A 17,558-nucleotide genomic window follows, 5' to 3' on the forward strand; every position below is an offset into this window, starting at 1 on the left:
CTCAGTATTCGCGTTTTCGGTATTCGCGACATTTCTCAGGAACTTAACCCCCGCGAATAGCGGGGGTTTACTGTATTTTGAATTTTATTTAACTTTGAATTTTTAATTTTAATTTTAGCGAATCAAGATGTCAAGGAAAAGAAAAATTGATTCCGAATGTCATGTCTTCAATGAACTTTGGTCGATTAATTATTTTTTTATAAGGGACAATAACCGATGTACCTGCCTTATATGTAGGGAAGCAGTTTCTGTGTTGAAAGAATATAATTTGAAATGGCATTGTACGACAAAACATGCCTCAACTTACGATAAACTTCAAGGAGCGTTGCGAAACAAGAAATTACAAGAGCTGAGCTTTGATTTCAAGAGGCAACAACAACAGATGACATGTTTCACTAATCAGAATTTAAATTTAATTAGAGCTAGTTTGCGAGCATCTCAAATCATTGCTGAAGAAGGGAGGGCTTTTACTGATGGCGAGTTTGTGAAAAGAGTGTGCCTATCAATTGCAGAAGAAATATGCCCTGATCAAGTTAAGCACTTCGCTGCTATAAGTTTATCAGCGTCAACATTAGCAAGAAGAATCGAAGACTTGTCTGCTAATGTTAAAGATCAGTTGATCAGTTAAAGATCAGCAATTGATGAAAATGAAGATATTACCAACACAGCACAGTTACTCATTTACATACGCGGTATAAATCAAAATTTTGAAGTCACAGAAGAACTGGTTACACTTGAAAGCTTTTGGTGAAAACATATTTTATAGCGTATCAAAAGTGTTTGAAGACCTGCAGCTTGATTGGGAATTGTTGACAGCAATTACGACCGATGGTGCAAAGAATATGGTTGGAAAAAATATTGGTTTCATCAGCCATGTTAATAAATATTTTGATTCCAAAAACATCGAAAGACCTATGTAATTTCATTGTGTTATTCACCAGCAATCGTTGTGCGGTAAATTTTTGTCTTCGAACTCAATCATGTCGACTATAATTAGTGAATTTTATTTGCAAATAAAATTCACATTGTGAATTTTATATGCAAAAATGGCCTGAACCATCGTCAATTTAAAAGTTTCTTGGAGGAAATCGAAAGCAAATATGGTGATTTGTTGTATCATGCAGAGGTGCGATGGTTGAGTTGCGGTAATGTGTTAAAAAGATTTTTTCAACTCAGAACCGAAATAGACATATTCATGAATGAAAAATTAAAACCAGTCCCAGAATTAACAGACTCTAAATGGTTATGGGAACTTGCATTTTTAACAGATATTTGTGAACATTTGAATGCGTTGAATAAAAAACTTCAGTCGCGATCTACTTGTAAATGACTTGATCTAAAATATTAAAGCATTTCAGACAAAATTATAATTATTTAAAAATCAAATTGAACAAAATAATTTTTCCCATTTTTTGTGTTGTGAAAGTTTATATAATAATATGCCCATTTGTGATTTTTCTACTGACAATTTTGTCCGAAATCTTGTATATAGATGGAAGCATTTGTTGATTTTGAAAACAATAGAAAATTATTTACATTATTTCAGAATCCATTTGATGTAAATGTTTCACAAATAGATAAAGATCTACAATTAGAAATCATAGATCTTCAACGTAACGATAACCTGAAAACATTATTGAAAAATGAAACATTAATTAACTTTTATAAAACTTTGAAAAAAAAATGAATTTCCAGAATTAAAAAAATTAGCAAGAAGAATAATTTCTATTTTTGGTAGCACTTACCTATGTGAACAGACATATTCAAAAATGAAATATATAAAATCCAAACATCGATCAAGAATGACAGATGAACATTTGCAATACTTTTTAAGATTGGGAACTTCTACTATTAAACCTAACATTTCAATTATTGCTAAATCAAAACAATTACAAACATCTCATTGATTTGCTATTTCTGTAATATCATATGTGATTATAATAATAAAAATTGTGATTTTTAATATGACTATGTCTTTATTTACAATAAATATCCCTTGTTTATAATTTTTTATCGTTTTTCTATCTTGCACACCCCGTTTGACCTGGTGAATTCGCGTTTTTTGGTTTACAGTGTTTTTAGTTGTCAAAATTGCACCGACTCCGGCCCGCCATTTGTTATGAATTTTCTATGTGGCCCTCCGATGAAAAAGGTTGGGGACCCCTGCTCTACATGATGCTTGAAATATAACTAAAAAGAGTACTAAAAAAATAAATTAAAAGTAAAAACTTGTGCTAGCAGCATTGCAAAACCGTAGAGTGAAAATATTAAATTAAACATAATAAACAAACCAACAGGGAGGGATGAGCAAAAGGTAACAAGACTGAAAATATTGTAGCAGAAACTCCCCAAAATAATTTATAAAATCTAAATGTATAATAATAAATGAATAAAAGAAATCAATTAAATTAAGATGCCAATTACATAGAAATTTAACGACGCCCTCCTCGACGGTACCAGGTTAAAATAGTTAGTTTACGTCTCTGTTTGTGATGTTTCACACAATTTTGACCTGGTACATGTTGGTTTGTTTATTGCTTTTAATTTAATATTTTCGCTCTACAGTTTTGCCATGCTACTGGCATGAGTTTTTATTTTAAATTTATTTTTTAGTATTCTTTTGCATCCTTTGCTGCTGCTTTGCACCAAAATGGGCAAAGCAGCAGTAAAGGATGCAAAAGTATATAAGCATATAAGAATAGATAAGTCTGATAAAGTTTGCATAGATGGAGGTGAAAATTACACAAAGTACCAAGGACTAGAAGGGTAAGGATAGGATAGTAGAAAAAAGAAGTAATGTAGATTTGAAAAAGGCAAAAGAATGTTAATATCCTAAAAGTTATGATGAGTTAAGAAAATTATGGGCTGAATTGCAAAGCCAATTTGGAGGTTAAGGAACTGTAAAGTAAAATTATTAATACCAAATGATTAAACAAAAAAAGTAAAATAAAAGATGGTAGAGCTGTCATCAGATTCACTGTACAAATTTAGTTATAAGTCGAATACAGAGATGGCAAATATGCAAAGTCTGATGTCGGCAGAAGTAAATATTGATAGTTGGTCAGGTATTTCATCAGGGGACTACACTTGACCATGTATCAGGAACTGCATTTTTATACTTGTCCATAACAGTAGAAGAAATGTGAAATAAAGCTAAAAAGCAAAAAGAATAAAATTAGCACATTCTTTTACAGCGTGGACAAGATAGTCCGAATGCAGTGTCAATGATATGAAAATTATTAAGGTAAAATAAGGATAAGGCTAAAAAATATAATTGTGTTTTCAGAGTGGGAAAAAGGTTTTGAAATATATGTAGATTTTTGAGTAAATTTGGAAAAATATTTTAGTGTTGGAATTTTGTGGCGATTAGAATAATTAAAATAAATAGTAACAAGCACATGGTATAGGGAGAGGTATTAAATTGAGGATTGGGAAGTGATAAAGGCGTAATTGAATAAAGACGAAAATAGCGATAGAATGAGGATAGTTGGAACATTCATATCACCCTCGTATTGCACTAATAGCTCTATGAATGGGAAGAAAGGTAGAAAGGTAAAAAGTATAGAAAATGTTATTAAAACATACTGAGCTAGCTGGGGTTGTAAAGCCCAACCTTTTAGTAAGGGCCCTGGTTTTGTAAGAGTTAGTATAAGAAGGAGATGAATACGAAATGCTTGTACTGCAGGGAAAAAGCAGGCGAAAAAATATGTAAGTCAAAACAGGTCTAGAAACGAACTGAAAGTATGATAAAAAAGGGAACGATACCTGGAGTTTAAGTAATACATAGCAGAAGGAAAGATGGCAGGAAAATAAAGTGCACATATTTAGTAAAGTAGATGAATGTATTTAAAGCATAACTACATTAGTGACTTAGCTACAGGATAAAGTAATTTATAGCAGCATAATGGACTTGATAGAGAGCTGTGAAACAGTGGAAATAGATATGGAAATAGTGACCTCTATGGTCATATTTTGAACAAATAAGAGCGTAAAGATACATAACAGTAGCATTAGCAGAGGCATATGATGCAAGAAAGCAAGCTTATGCAGCATCAGCCAAAAAAAAAAAAAAAAAAAAAAACCTCCCATTTCACCCCTCCATTTGTTCCAAATGCCTGTCCAGCTTAGCCTTAAATTTATTTAGGCTATCAACTTCCACAACAAAAGATGGAAGTCTGTTCCACTAATCAACTACCGCTGGCTAAAGGCAAATTTCCACACATCTATTCTACAACTGTCCTTCAATTTGAATCTATGCCCCCTGAGGTTCTTAATCTGAGCAAGAGGAAGAATCCCATCAGCATTCAGCTTGCTCAACCCATTCAAGGCCTTATACACCTCACTCAGATCATCTTGCTTGTGCCTACTCTCTCCAGGTGCTGCAATTTGCAGAACTTAAGCCTTTCTTGGTAAGAGCACCCCCTTTGTTCCACTCACCAATCTTGTTGCCCTTCTTTGTACTCATTCTAAAATGAGGCCTCCAGACCTGTACATAGTACTCTAAGTGTAGCCTGACCATTGCCTTGTACAACGGGATAATCACCTCCATGTCCCTGCTAGCAAAATTCCTATATATCATTGACAAGACTCCATGATCTGCCGTGGCAGCCTGTTTGCACTGCTCAGCAAACTTTATATTTGACTGTACAATTACCCCCAGGTCTTTTTCACCTATATATATCATTGACAAGACTCCATGATCTGCCGTGGCCGCCTGTTTGCACTGCTCAGCAAACTTTATATTTGACTGTACAATTACCCCCCAGGTCTTTTTCACTTTCCACTTCCCAAAAGTATTAGAAAAGAGAGAGTATATTTATAACGTAGAAATGTGGTTGGAATAAAAGGACTTTACCGATATAGAGTCAAAAGATATACAAAAAAAAACAACAGTTCATAGATAAATAAAAAGTATAGAACATAGCCGCAATAAAATGAATATAAAGTAGACCAGGTGATATGACTATTATATACTTAGCAGAAAGGATGTTGTGTAATCCTAGTATATAAATCGAAATTATACCAATTAGGGGGGTATAAGCTTACACAAAAATTTTTTTAATATCCAGGAAATGAGTAATTACATATGTAAGCATAAATAGCAGGAAATATGCAAAAAACAACATAAAATCCTGAGATGTAGAGGCCAGATTAAACTTAAGAATTATAACCTGTAGTCCAAAATGGAGTGAAAGAAAACTGAAGTAATATCAGTAATTATTTCTGTAAAAATAAATAAATCTATTGTTGATAGAGGAGCATAAATCCAAAAGTAGTTTCAGATGTGAATCCAAATGTAAAAGGGTGTAATAAGAATCCATCTGAAGTTTTTGATGAAGAAATCTAGTTTAAATCCAGTGATGAAAGAATAGGAAATAAATCTGAGGATGCATATAACTAGATGACTGTAGACTCAGCGGTGGGGTAATTAGGCATCAAATCCTAAGGAGACTGCAGAAAATAAAAAATTATATCTAATGTTAATGCATTTTGCTAACAAACCTGCTTTTAAATACACCATTCCACACGAAGCATTCCAAAACTGAATCACCATCATCTATCATGACATTGTAAACGCTATCTCAAATGCCTACAAACTGTACAATAACTGCTACACACCATACTATAATCTTAAGAAACATATAACAGAATTACTGTTCTATTCTGAAAAGCATTGTTTTGTAATATTTTGTATTTGAACTATTTTTGTAATAATTCATTTCAAGCTCTGCATAGTTCTGTAACTGTTGAAAATCAGGCACATGTTTATATGACTTTTCTGTTTCTTATTTTGGACCCCAGGATTATCAGAATTTTTTATGCATGCTTTTGAAACCTTTATTGTATTTATGTATGCCGTCTTCTGTTAGCTTTTGAAATACTGTTAATGAAATCTTTCATTTTGTATTCGTATGCTACAGAGAAACTTTCATGTAGGAAAAATACAGAAATACATAATTTCTTCATTTTATGACAGTTTTCAATGTTTTTTTTTTTTAATAAATATAAAGCTGCACTGCAAACTGTATATGTAGTTTACAGTACCATATCATAAAGTGAAATGCATGAAATGTTTAGGGGGATTAAAATACTTTTCTTTGATGTCAGATTGCACAATTTACCTAAGTCATATGGAAAGCCTTGCTTTCCATGATAATTTATTTTACTGAATTGAATTAATTTTACTGAATGATTTAAAAAAGAATAATTTTATGAACTTTTTTTTTAGCCTTATTTCTTATGTCTTATCACTATCTTATCAGTGATTATGTCTTATCACTGATTGTACAGGAGAAGAGTTGATTTCTTTTGCCATTAAATTTAAAAAGTTGAAAAGATGGAATTTAAATATTTGTGATATGCATGCACAGGATTACTACAGTGCTGCAGATTTGTAGAGAAAGGTTTTGGACATTGATCTTATGACGGGGATTTTTTTTTTTTTTTTTTTTACATTCCATACTTTGTTCAAAACTAAAACCTAATAATGAATGATGCTTCAAAGGTCACTTTTGAAAATGTAGATTTCTTATCACAAAATACATCACACATGTTTGGACATTTGAAAAATGTGTGTTTCATACTTAACTCTGAAAATTATCTTCTGTTGCTATTCCCAAGTTTGTCTATTGGCAATCATAGTATTATTAACCCATCCACTTTCGTGGTTAGCATGGTGGTTACAATTACTGTTTTTCTACACCGAAGGGGAAAGCATGCTTTTTAATCTTGTCTTGACAGGAGAAACTTTTATTGGCTTCTTTCATACCATGGCTGTTAGCCAGTCTTGGGTGAGGGTTGTATGGCTTTATCTCCTCTGATTGTTATTTTTTTTTTTTGCAGGAAACATGCAAAAACCAAATGAAGAATACACGCTATTATGTACATAGTATATTGAGTGTTTATAGCCTTCATTTCTTTGGCACTTAACATACTATGCAAAGGCCTTGAATGGGTTGAGCACGCTGAATTCTGATGGGATCCTTCCACTTGTTCAGATTACGAACTTAAGGGGCCATAAATTCAAATTAAGAAAGGATAGATGTAGAATAGATGTGCGGAAATTTGCCTTTAGCCAGCGGGTGGTTAATTGGTGGAACAAACTTCCATCTGTCGTGGAAGTTGATAGGTTGAATAAATTTAAGGAGGAACTGGACAGGCATTTGGAGGGAATGGTGTGATATTTTTTTTTTTTTTTTTTTTTTGGCTGATGCTGCATAAGCTTATACACTTGCTTTCTTGCCTCACATGCCACTACTACTACTACAACAAACCAGCACTTTTGGTTAGTTGATTGTGTGAGTGGTGACATAAAGTGAACATTTTCAAGGCTTAGTGATTCTGAATATCACAACAAAGATTATCTAGTTTAGCTATAATATCATTAGAAAATGGAATTGTTGTGTAGAAATTTTAGCTATTTTTCATCATCAATGTGTTATTGTAAAATCAAAACTTTTATATTTCCTGTCTGGTTTATAAAAGTTGTTCTTTTCTCTGTTTTATTCTTTTCATGTTTTCAGTGAGATCCTTTTTGATTATAACACTATTAAAATACATTGTCCAAATTTTAATATGCAAATTAATCTTTATGTATAAACATTAATTTGCATATTAAAATTTGCCACTAGATCTGGTGTCCAAAATGGGACTCCATTTTAGGGTGTTCAGTTTTGTAAATGCAAAAAGCCTGTAAGGAAGATTTCTACTTTAACTGTATCTTCGTTAGGTCAAATTTTATTCACCATAAAAAAAAAAAAAAAAAAAAAAGTGTTCAACAGTATTTGCATTATAGTGTTTCAGGTTAAGTTTAAACCACTGAGAAAGGTTACAACAAATGGTATAATATATTAATATGCTTTGCTCCCATTCATAGTTCATGACAGTACTTTTTTGTCAATATATAAAAATAAGTATAATAAATGTATGGCATACATTGCATATAAATAGCAGTATACCTGTGGAGCAGTGCAGTTCATAGTGTAATACCAAGTCAGCTAATATTAATGTACCTCCACAATATGAGATTGATGCGTTTTTAGCAGAGTGCAAAAATATAGCCATCAATCTCATATCGTTTAATATGATTTTGTTTTTCCATTCTGACATTCACAATAAATATGTAAAAATAATTTAATAATAAAATTATAATATAAACGATAAACTGTTTATGAAACTTTTGTATGAATAGTGGTTGTTACAAACTATCCCTCTTAACCCGTGAGTGATAGTGTTGAAGAAATAGTACCATCACATTTATTTTAGAGGGATATTGATTACCTTCAAAAGAATAAATGTGTTATGAGTGAATACCGAATTTGAATAGTGAATCTGAAATACATCAAAGTGTGATATATTTCAAAGTCACTACTTCCCCAACCAATGATATACAGATTAGCAAGATCACATTCTTGGACATTTATACATGAAGGTTAGATTTTGTCCCCATTTGGCACTGATAATATACAAATATTACCAGTGCCAAATATCGATATACAGTTTCAGTAAAAGACCACTGTGATGCTATCGGGAATGCCAATTTCACCCACTCAGTGATAACCATGCATTATTGGCAGGAGGACCATAACCTCATGCCAAGTGATGCTCATATATTAGATTATTCCCACAGTTTAAAGATCGTCCACTGGTTGGAATCTTTGTACATCAGTACCATCTGGCTTTAATTAATGGCTACTGCAATGCACATATACACCCTGTTTTTGAGTCTTTCTATTAGATGAGCAAATGCCTCCATCATTCCACTTCATGGTTCCTCCTCTTTGTCACATTCTTTCCCCCTTCCTGATTTATGCTTGTACTCATGATCAACTATAGCCACTCTGTATTTAAGTTACTGCTAACTACTTTTACTTAAGTTGATAAAGGCTGCCTTCAGCAGCTGAAAAATACTGTGTATTTATTTATCGTGTTTTGGTTTTTTCATGTATATTTTTAGCACTTTTAACCAGTATATTTTAATTGTTTTTATCTAATATTCTATTTAATTTATAATGACTTTTAACTGTAGACATATCTTCTAATGTTTTATTTTGTGATAAACTTTCTTTGTAATTGGTTGGTGTTTACAAGAACTTATATGCACCCAATTCCCAAACTTAGAGGGTTCTTCAGTAACTGAGAAATTAGCATTAGCATTAGCATTAGTAGAGGCATATGATGCAAGAAAGCAAGCTTATTCAGCATCAGCCAAAAAAAAAAAAAAAAAACCCTCTCCCATTTCACCCCTCCGTTCGTTCGAAATACCTGTCCAGTTGAGCTTTAAATTTGTTTAGGCTATCAACTTCAACAACAAGTGATGGAAGTTGGTTCCACCAACCAACCACCCGCTGGCCAAAGGCAAATTTCCGCACATCTATCCGACATCCGTCCTTCCTCAATTTGAATTTATGCCCTCTGAGGTGATTATTCTGAGGAAGATGAAGAATCCCATTGGCATTGAGCATGCTCAAACCATTCAAAGCCTTATACACCTCTATCAGATCACCTCGCCGGTGCCTAGTCTCCAGACTCTGTAATTTGCAAAACTTAAGCCTTTCTTCGTAAGAGCAACCCTTTGTTCCATTTACTAATCTTGTTGCCCTTCTCTGTACCCGTTCCAGCAGCTCTACATCCTTCTTGAAATGAGGCCTCCAGACCTGTATACAGTACTCAAGATGTGGCCTAACCATTGCCTTATACAAGGGAATAATCACCTCCTTATCCCTGCTAGAAAAATTCCTGTATATCATTGACAAGACACCATGAGCTACTCTTGCAGCTCGTCTGCACTGCTCAGAGAACTTCATATCTGCCTGCACAATTACCCCCAGGTCCTTTTCATTCTCCACCACTGTCAGTGTAGTTCCGCAGAGTTGATACGTTGCTCTGGGGTTACTGTTTCCCATATGTAGTACTTTACATTTGTCAATGTTAAACTTCATTTGCCACCTCTCAGCCCATCTGTTCAACCTTTCCAGATCCTGTTGCAGCAGCATAGCGTCAGTAGTGTCCTTAACGACCCTGCCAACCTTTGTATCATCTGCAAACTTGGACATTAAACTTAATATCCCATCATCAATATCATTCATAAACACCGAAAACAACAACGGACCCAACACTGAACCTTGAGGAACTCCACTAATAACATTAGTCCACGTTGAGCAGTGTCCATTGATTACCACTCTCTGTCTTCTGCCACTCAACCAACCCCTTATCCATAGCAGCAATTTGCCTCCAATGCCACACTGCTCCAATTTGTGCAGCAGTCTTCCATGTGCAACAGTATCAAAAGCCTTTCTAAGATCCAAATATATAATATCAAAGTTATTCCCTGCATCCAGTTCTTTTGTGACTACATCATAGTATCCAATCAAATTGGTCAGGCAAGACCTGCCCTTAACAAAACCATGCTGCGTCTGAGCTATAACTGAATTCTTGTCTAGATGATCCTGCAGTGCTTCTTTAACCAGTGCCTCCATTAATTTACCTGGAACAGAAGTTAAACTAACAGGTCTATAATTACTTGTGTCAGCCTTTGATCCTCCTTTGTGAATTGGGGTTACATTTGCACATCTCCAGTCTATGGGTACCTCCCCTGAGTCCAAAGAAGCTCTCATAATTATGGCTAGGGGTTTGCATACTTCCTTTGCTGCCTCCTTTAATATAACTGGATAGATCCCATCCACCCCAGGTGCCTTTTTTATGTTTATCCTCAACAATCTCTCCTCCACTTTCCTCTCAGTTATTACAAAATCATCCAGCTCACTGCCAATGTTTACTTTACCTACATCATTCTCCTTCCTGAATAACTCCTCATGCGTGAATGTAGATGCAAAATACTCGTTTAGATTGTTAGCCACCTGAGCAGGATCCTCAACTGTTGAACCATCAATATCCAGTGGACCAATCTGATTCATCCCTTTCCTTCTCGAGTTCAAGTATGTAAAGAACTCCTTTCTGTTTTTCTTTGCATCCTTTGCCAAGGATTTTTCGTAGTCTGCCTTTGCCTGCCTAATCTCCTTTGTGACTTGGTTACAGACCAACTTATATCTATCATAGGCTTCCATGTCACCCATTAATTTGTATGTATCCCATGCATTTTTCTTCTCTGCCACATGTCTCATTAGTCCATCTGACAACCATTTAGGCCTAAACCTTGAACAATATTTCTTAGTTGGTATGTAAAGCCTGGTAGCCACCAATATTAGTTCCTTGAATGCTTCCCATTTTGAGTTTGCTGTTGGTAACATCATCAGTTGGTCCCACTGTATAGAATTTAAATACTGTCTCAGACCATCATAGTCGCCTTTACGAAAACAAAAACCCTTCCCTTTACCTCTGATGGTAGTTACCTCCTTGAGTAAATCCCACTTCAACACACTGTGATCACTGCCACCTAGTGGTTCATTTATCTGCAGGTTCTTAATGCATGAAGAATCACTACTGATAATCAGATCAAGAGTATTGCTCCCTCTTGTTGCCTCACGAACATGCTGATGTAGAAAACAATCATCCAATAAATCCACAAAAGCCTTGCTAGTGTGCGAGTGACCAACCCACAAATTCCAGTCAATATCTGGGAAATTAAAATCCCCCATTATAAGACTCTCTGATTTACTGGCCCACTCTATTTCCCTGTACAATATATTATTATACTCATCAGAGTCATTAGGCCTATAGCACACTCCTACTCTCAATTTTGATTTCCCTATGCTTATGTCACACCAAACTGACTCGACACTGCCCTGTCCATCGATGTCAACTGGCTTCACTTCCTTTGACTTTATGTGTTTCTTAATTAATAGCATAACCCCTCCTCCCCTCCTGTCCTGTCTATCCTTTCTATATACATTGTATTCCCCAAATTCCAGTTCCGCATTACTTATATCTGTGTGACACCACGTCTCTGATATCCCAACAATATCTGCCTTTGATGTTTTGAGCAATACCTCAAATTCATCAAATTTATTTACCAAACTCCTAGCATTGGTGTACACGCAGGTATACATGCACCTGTTTCTATTCTTAGCTACCCTAACACAACCCATGTGTTTACTTGTAACGCAATGACTACCAGCAGTCTCTGAAATATCCTGCATCTTGTTTTTCAGACTTCTGCTCATTTGAATAGAAGCAGTGCAAGAATCACTTCCACCTCTGCCAGTGGCTACTGTTAATCTATTAGTCCTTGTATCCCCCCCAACTAGCAGTTTTCCGACCCACCTAACACTGCCTCGACAGCATCGGCAAAAATTCTTGCACCCTTTCTATTTAAGTGTATCCCATCCCTGTAGAAGCAATCTCTCCTGTTAACAAGTACAGTCCAGGCTGAAAAAAATTCTACCCCTTGAGCCTTGCACAATCCCTCCAGGGCCGAATTGATCGACAAGGCTCTCATCATATACTCCCTCCTATCGTGTCTGGGCAGAATTGCAGACACTTTCAAGTTCAACCCTAATTCACGGCTTTTTTTCAACAGTGACCTGTACTTGCTAAGTAATTCCGCCGGTCTCCTACTCTTAATATCATTAGTGCCAACGTGTACAACTATATCACCCTTTGTGCCCTTAAAAGATGATATCCGCTCTACAACGTCATCAACCTTTGCCCCTAATTATTTAGGTTGTATGTAATTTCACACAATTATTCCCCAGATTTGGTCCCTTTGGATTACTATCTGTTTCCTGAACTTCAAACAAAAAATTTGAAATGGCAACACTTTGGAACAAATGTGGTTGATGAGTGGTTAGAGGTAGGTCAAATTTTATTTACCATAGGTTAAAAAAAAGTGTTCAACAGTATCTGCATTATAGTGTTTCAGATTAAGTTTAAACCACTGAGAAAGGTTATGAGTACAACTATTTGTTGTTACCTTTCTCAAGACAGTGGGTTTTTCAAAAGAGGTCCAGAAAGATGAGGGAATATTGCATCGTGTAGCCCTTAAAGAACTTTGTAGAATAAAAGTTTCTATCTCATCCTATCTTCTTTCACTGTAGTGAATTGAGGGATATGACAGAAACTACTTTTCTTAAGAATTCATTGGCCATGTTCCATTTGTATGGAATATGACCAATGAAAACATTTCTCCTCTACATCTTGGTAGATCATGGTGGGTTTTCTGAAGTCTTGCTTTCTAGGTTCTCAATTTCTGTTTTGATAAAATGACAATGAACAGTGGACCCATAGATTCAAGGGTTCAAAGGTCAGTCTTGCCAGTGTGTTTTGTGTGCAGTATCTGTTTCATTTGTAATTGTGAGAGCTGGTGGTGTTAGTAGTAGTAGCAGCATGTGATGCAAGAAAGCAGGTGTATGAGCTTATGCAGCATCAGCCAAAAAAAAAAAAAAAAAAAAAAAAAAATTACAAAACAATCCCCTCTAAATATTTGTCCAGTTCCTCCTTAAATTTATTTAACCTATCAACTTCCACAACGACAGATGGAAGTTTGTAGTAGTAGTAGTAGAATGTGATTCAGCCAAAAAAAAAAAAAAAAAAATCACACCATTCCCTCCAAATGCCTGTCCAGTTCCTCCTTAAATTTATTCAACTTATCAACTTCCACAACGACAGATGGAAGTTTGTTCCAGCAATTAACCACCCGCTGGCTAAAGGCAAATTTCCACACATCTATTCTACATCTGTCCTTTCTTAATTTGAATTTATGACCCCTTAGGTTCGTAATCTGAACAAGTGGAAGGATCCCATCAGAATTCAGTGTGCTCAACCCATTCAAGGCCTTGTACACCTCAATCAGATCACCACGCAGGTGCCTAGTCTTCAGCCACTGCAATTTGCAGAACTTAAGCCTCTCTTGGTAAGAGGATCCCTTCATTCCCCTCACCAATCTTTTTGCCCTTCTCTGTACACGCTCAAGCAAATCGACATCCTTCCTAAAATGAGGCCTCCAGACCTGTATGCAGTACTCAAGGCGTGTGTTGACATAAGTAACGAGATTGTGTTGAGAAAATGTTTTGTTGTCTGCAAAGTTCTGCTATTTGATTTCTTCTGAATTATTGATAACATTTCTTTTGACAACGTTTAAGATAACGTTTCCTTTGAGTGGTAGTAAAAGTTAGATATATATTATAGTTAGTTAGATATAAAAAATATATATTTTTTTTGAGAGTTCATAATATAGTGATTTTGTGTAGGGTGTAATATAATATTAGCCTCACTTGTGATTTTTAAGTTTTCAGTAGAGTTTTGTTAATGGACAGAGACAAATTTTCTTATAACATAAATTTTAAGAATGCATCTCAGTGAAACCTTCCAAAATTAAGAAATATTTAAGATTTATTAAAGATTTATTCTGTGTATAGAATTATTTAAGAATTATTAAAGATTTATTCTGTATATAGAATTATTTAAGAATTATTAAAGATTTATTCTATATATAGAATAAATCTTTAATAATCCAAGATATAAGTTAGATTCATATATATGTTTGTTTCTTTTTGCTATTTTATATGTATACAGGTATATATATTTAAATTTTTTTTTTTTTCAGTTGTCATAATTTGCTTACACCTCATGTGTATTTGATAAACAAACTCTTTATCCAAATTTTAAGATCAACAAGTGTGGAAAAGCCAGTATATGGCACTGAAAGGCCATTCAGGTAAATATTTGCAATTCTGTTTAATGAAATGAACATTGTGCTGCTCAGTTATACGTTATGTAAATTTTATTTGTGTGTGAGAGTGAGTGAGAGAAGTATTGGCTGATTTCCTACTTGCTCATTGTGGCCTTTTAAAAGGTATGTTTGAAGTTATGAATGTTGTGCAGATCTGCATGCCACAGAAAGATACTCTAGATGAGGACTTTTCTTAACTTAGAAAATTAGGTTATTAACTTTTTAAAGTACTAATCTTTAGAGTATACTAAAGATTGAGTACTCTAAGTTAATAAAATATGTAGACCACTCTGTTTAGCTAAAGTTATATCTATAATTAACTACTCATATAAGAGTTTGCAATTATAAATGCCATAATGCATGTTTTTTTATTTTATTTATTTATTTTTTTGTTGTTGTGGGAAGCTGAAAATGTAAATTTGAGATCTTCTCTTCTACATCATCAAAAAGACCATTGTTTCAATTTAACACTGCCAAGAATCATAGACATTGAGTACTGCAGCTGGAGGAGAGAATTTAGAGGCATGGGTTATTCAGCGTAGCCCAATAGAAACAAAAGAAGATTTGCCCAGCTCATTCTCTTCCATAATGTTAAGTATTTCCCCCACCCACTCAGTGAAATTCTAGCCACTAGCCAGCAACAGCAGTAATAGCTGCTGTTGCTGGCTAGTGGCATGCCAAACAAACCTTTATAGTTTTCAAAGGATTATAATCACAGTGATGGCAAGCAACAGTGGTTTACTCTACTAATCAGATCCTTTCTTCAGTCCACTGGTCAACTGGTACTCTGAGTGCCATTTGGCCCGTGGTTGCAGAACTGGGAAGCAGGATGGACACTATGCAAGTATTAAAATTTCTCACTTTTTATAGTTATTTGCCACTGATGAAGAATTAGAGGACCAGCTCATAATGTGGTCTTACTGCTTCACATTTTACTTCAGAATTATTTCTTTTTATTTAATAAAACAAAATTTCTGTTGATACTTCATTTCCAGGAGAGGAGTTCATTGTAACTTTTATTTGCACTAGTTAACAGTGGGCTGTGCAGTTTTTGTGATAGCATATAGGTTTAGTCTTGCAGAGTTCAAACCCATGTCTGCATATTACCCCAGAACCATATCCCACCCTGTGTTTTCCAAATTCAAAATTGTACCTGTGTTGTCACTTGTAACTGTAAGCTCTTTGCAGTTGCTTAGTTATAAATGTAACCTTTACTAAATGCAGTGAAATCCCTTTTTTTTTTTATTAGAATATAAGTAGTGAAGGGAATGTTATTATATTATTATTATTATGGTAAACTTAACAGTGCATCAAGGTTTTGCTTAGGAATCAGATTTACTATTGTCAACTTCAACAATCTGATATGTGTTGTGCTGCTGAAAAACCTTCATAGCCTGATCAGTTAATAAACTTATGTGTTTAGCCTCACTGATGATAATGATGACTTTGCAGGACAAGATCATAATATGTGGTTTTTTGTATAATTTATAAATTTTATTAAATTATTTTATGTGTGGTGAAGTATTTCTTTGTTATATACTCAGAGTCAGAATAATTGTCCCCCTCCCAAGAGAATTCATGAAATCGTGTGAAATTGCATATCAGTTCATCATGATAATACATATTTATTTAAAATATATTTTTGATGTTCAAACAAATTATAAGTCAGAAGTGAAAATAAGCAGTGTAAGAGCCATTGGAGTGGTCAGTGCGACTTGCTATTATTAGTTGATGAAAAAGAATGAATACTGGTGAGGCAGTTTGTTTGGTTGACTTTCAAGATATACACACCACATACAAGCAGCATATGTTCAATTTGAAGGAGCTTGAATGGGCTTGTGTAGTCAGGCTCCATGAGGCCGGGTAGTTTGCCAAAAGTTTGTTTATATCACACATGATTCAAGTACATTTGGTTGATACAGGCACCAGTGGATAGCAAAACACACTGGATGTGGGTGTGTTTTGGCAAATCGGGGTATGAGAACCAGTTAAATTTCCCACAGGCTTGGGGCCAACAGATTTGACTCTCTGAGAATGATTACAGATGATATTAATTAATCTTTGAGGCATCCAGTATCAAGAATCAGCATTAGTAGATGACTGGCAGAGGCAGATTGCGTTCGTATTTCTCATTTTGCCAACTTCCCTTCACCATATCTCAGTGTGTACAACTTTAGTGGTGCAAAGATGGAACCAGCTGGAATAAAAAAGTAGCAAATAGATATCTTGAATAATGAATTAGGGTTTTGCTTAGGAAGTAGTGATGTAGTGAGTAGTGTTTTGCTTAGTGAAGTAGCCCATGTGTGGTGACACCCTAGTGAAAGAAGTGTTATGGCTGCATTCAGTAAAAGCATAAAAATTGTACCAGGAATTATGATGTGGAATGCCGTCTCTTATAATAGTTGCCCATCACTGATTTTTGTTCGTGGTAATCTCATGAGTTGAGTTACATTAAAACTGTACTTAAAGTTGCTGTCCCTTTGCCAGTTTTCCAAGTTTCATTAACCCTTTATTCCAACAGCTTAGCCTCATGCTACTAATATCGTCAGACAGTTTCTCTGCAGTACTTGACATCTTTCCTTGGCCCCTGATAGAATATATCAGGGGGGCCCTGATATATCCCATTGAATTAGGAAATGATATAGCAACTTAGATCCATTCCTCCAGCCAGCTCAGTTCCTAGTAGTTTTAAGGGAAGAGTTAATCCCAAATATGGATGAATAGTTTTCAAGAGTATGTTGGGCACCATTTTGACTTATTGCCAAGTGAATAAAGTAATAGTAATAGCAATATAGCTCAAGGAAGCCACAGGCTTTTGCTGCATTGGTCAGAAAAAAAAAATATGTGTAGATAAAATACAAATTATTTGCTTCCCTCCTCACATAGGTAACCATCCAGTTGACCTTTGAATTTATTCAAACTGTCAGCC

The 17,558-nt window shown here is 34.8% G+C and overlaps 1 protein-coding gene across 1 annotated transcript in view; it reads left to right on the plus strand.

Moving 5' to 3' along the window:
• The window catches only part of LOC150091873 (proline-, glutamic acid- and leucine-rich protein 1-like), a 181,238-nt gene that overhangs the window by 87,488 nt on the left and 76,192 nt on the right, over positions 1-17,558 (plus strand). The window contains exon 11 of the mRNA XM_090377263.1: positions 14,504-14,614. Within this exon, the coding sequence (XP_090233389.1) occupies positions 14,504-14,614 (111 nt within the window). The remainder of the gene's footprint in view (positions 1-14,503; positions 14,615-17,558) is intronic.

Source organism: Mastigoproctus giganteus, chromosome 1 (assembly GCF_048544385.1).
Source record: "Mastigoproctus giganteus isolate SK-2022 chromosome 1, ASM4854438v1, whole genome shotgun sequence".
Lineage (NCBI taxonomy): Eukaryota > Metazoa > Arthropoda > Arachnida > Uropygi > Thelyphonidae > Mastigoproctus > Mastigoproctus giganteus.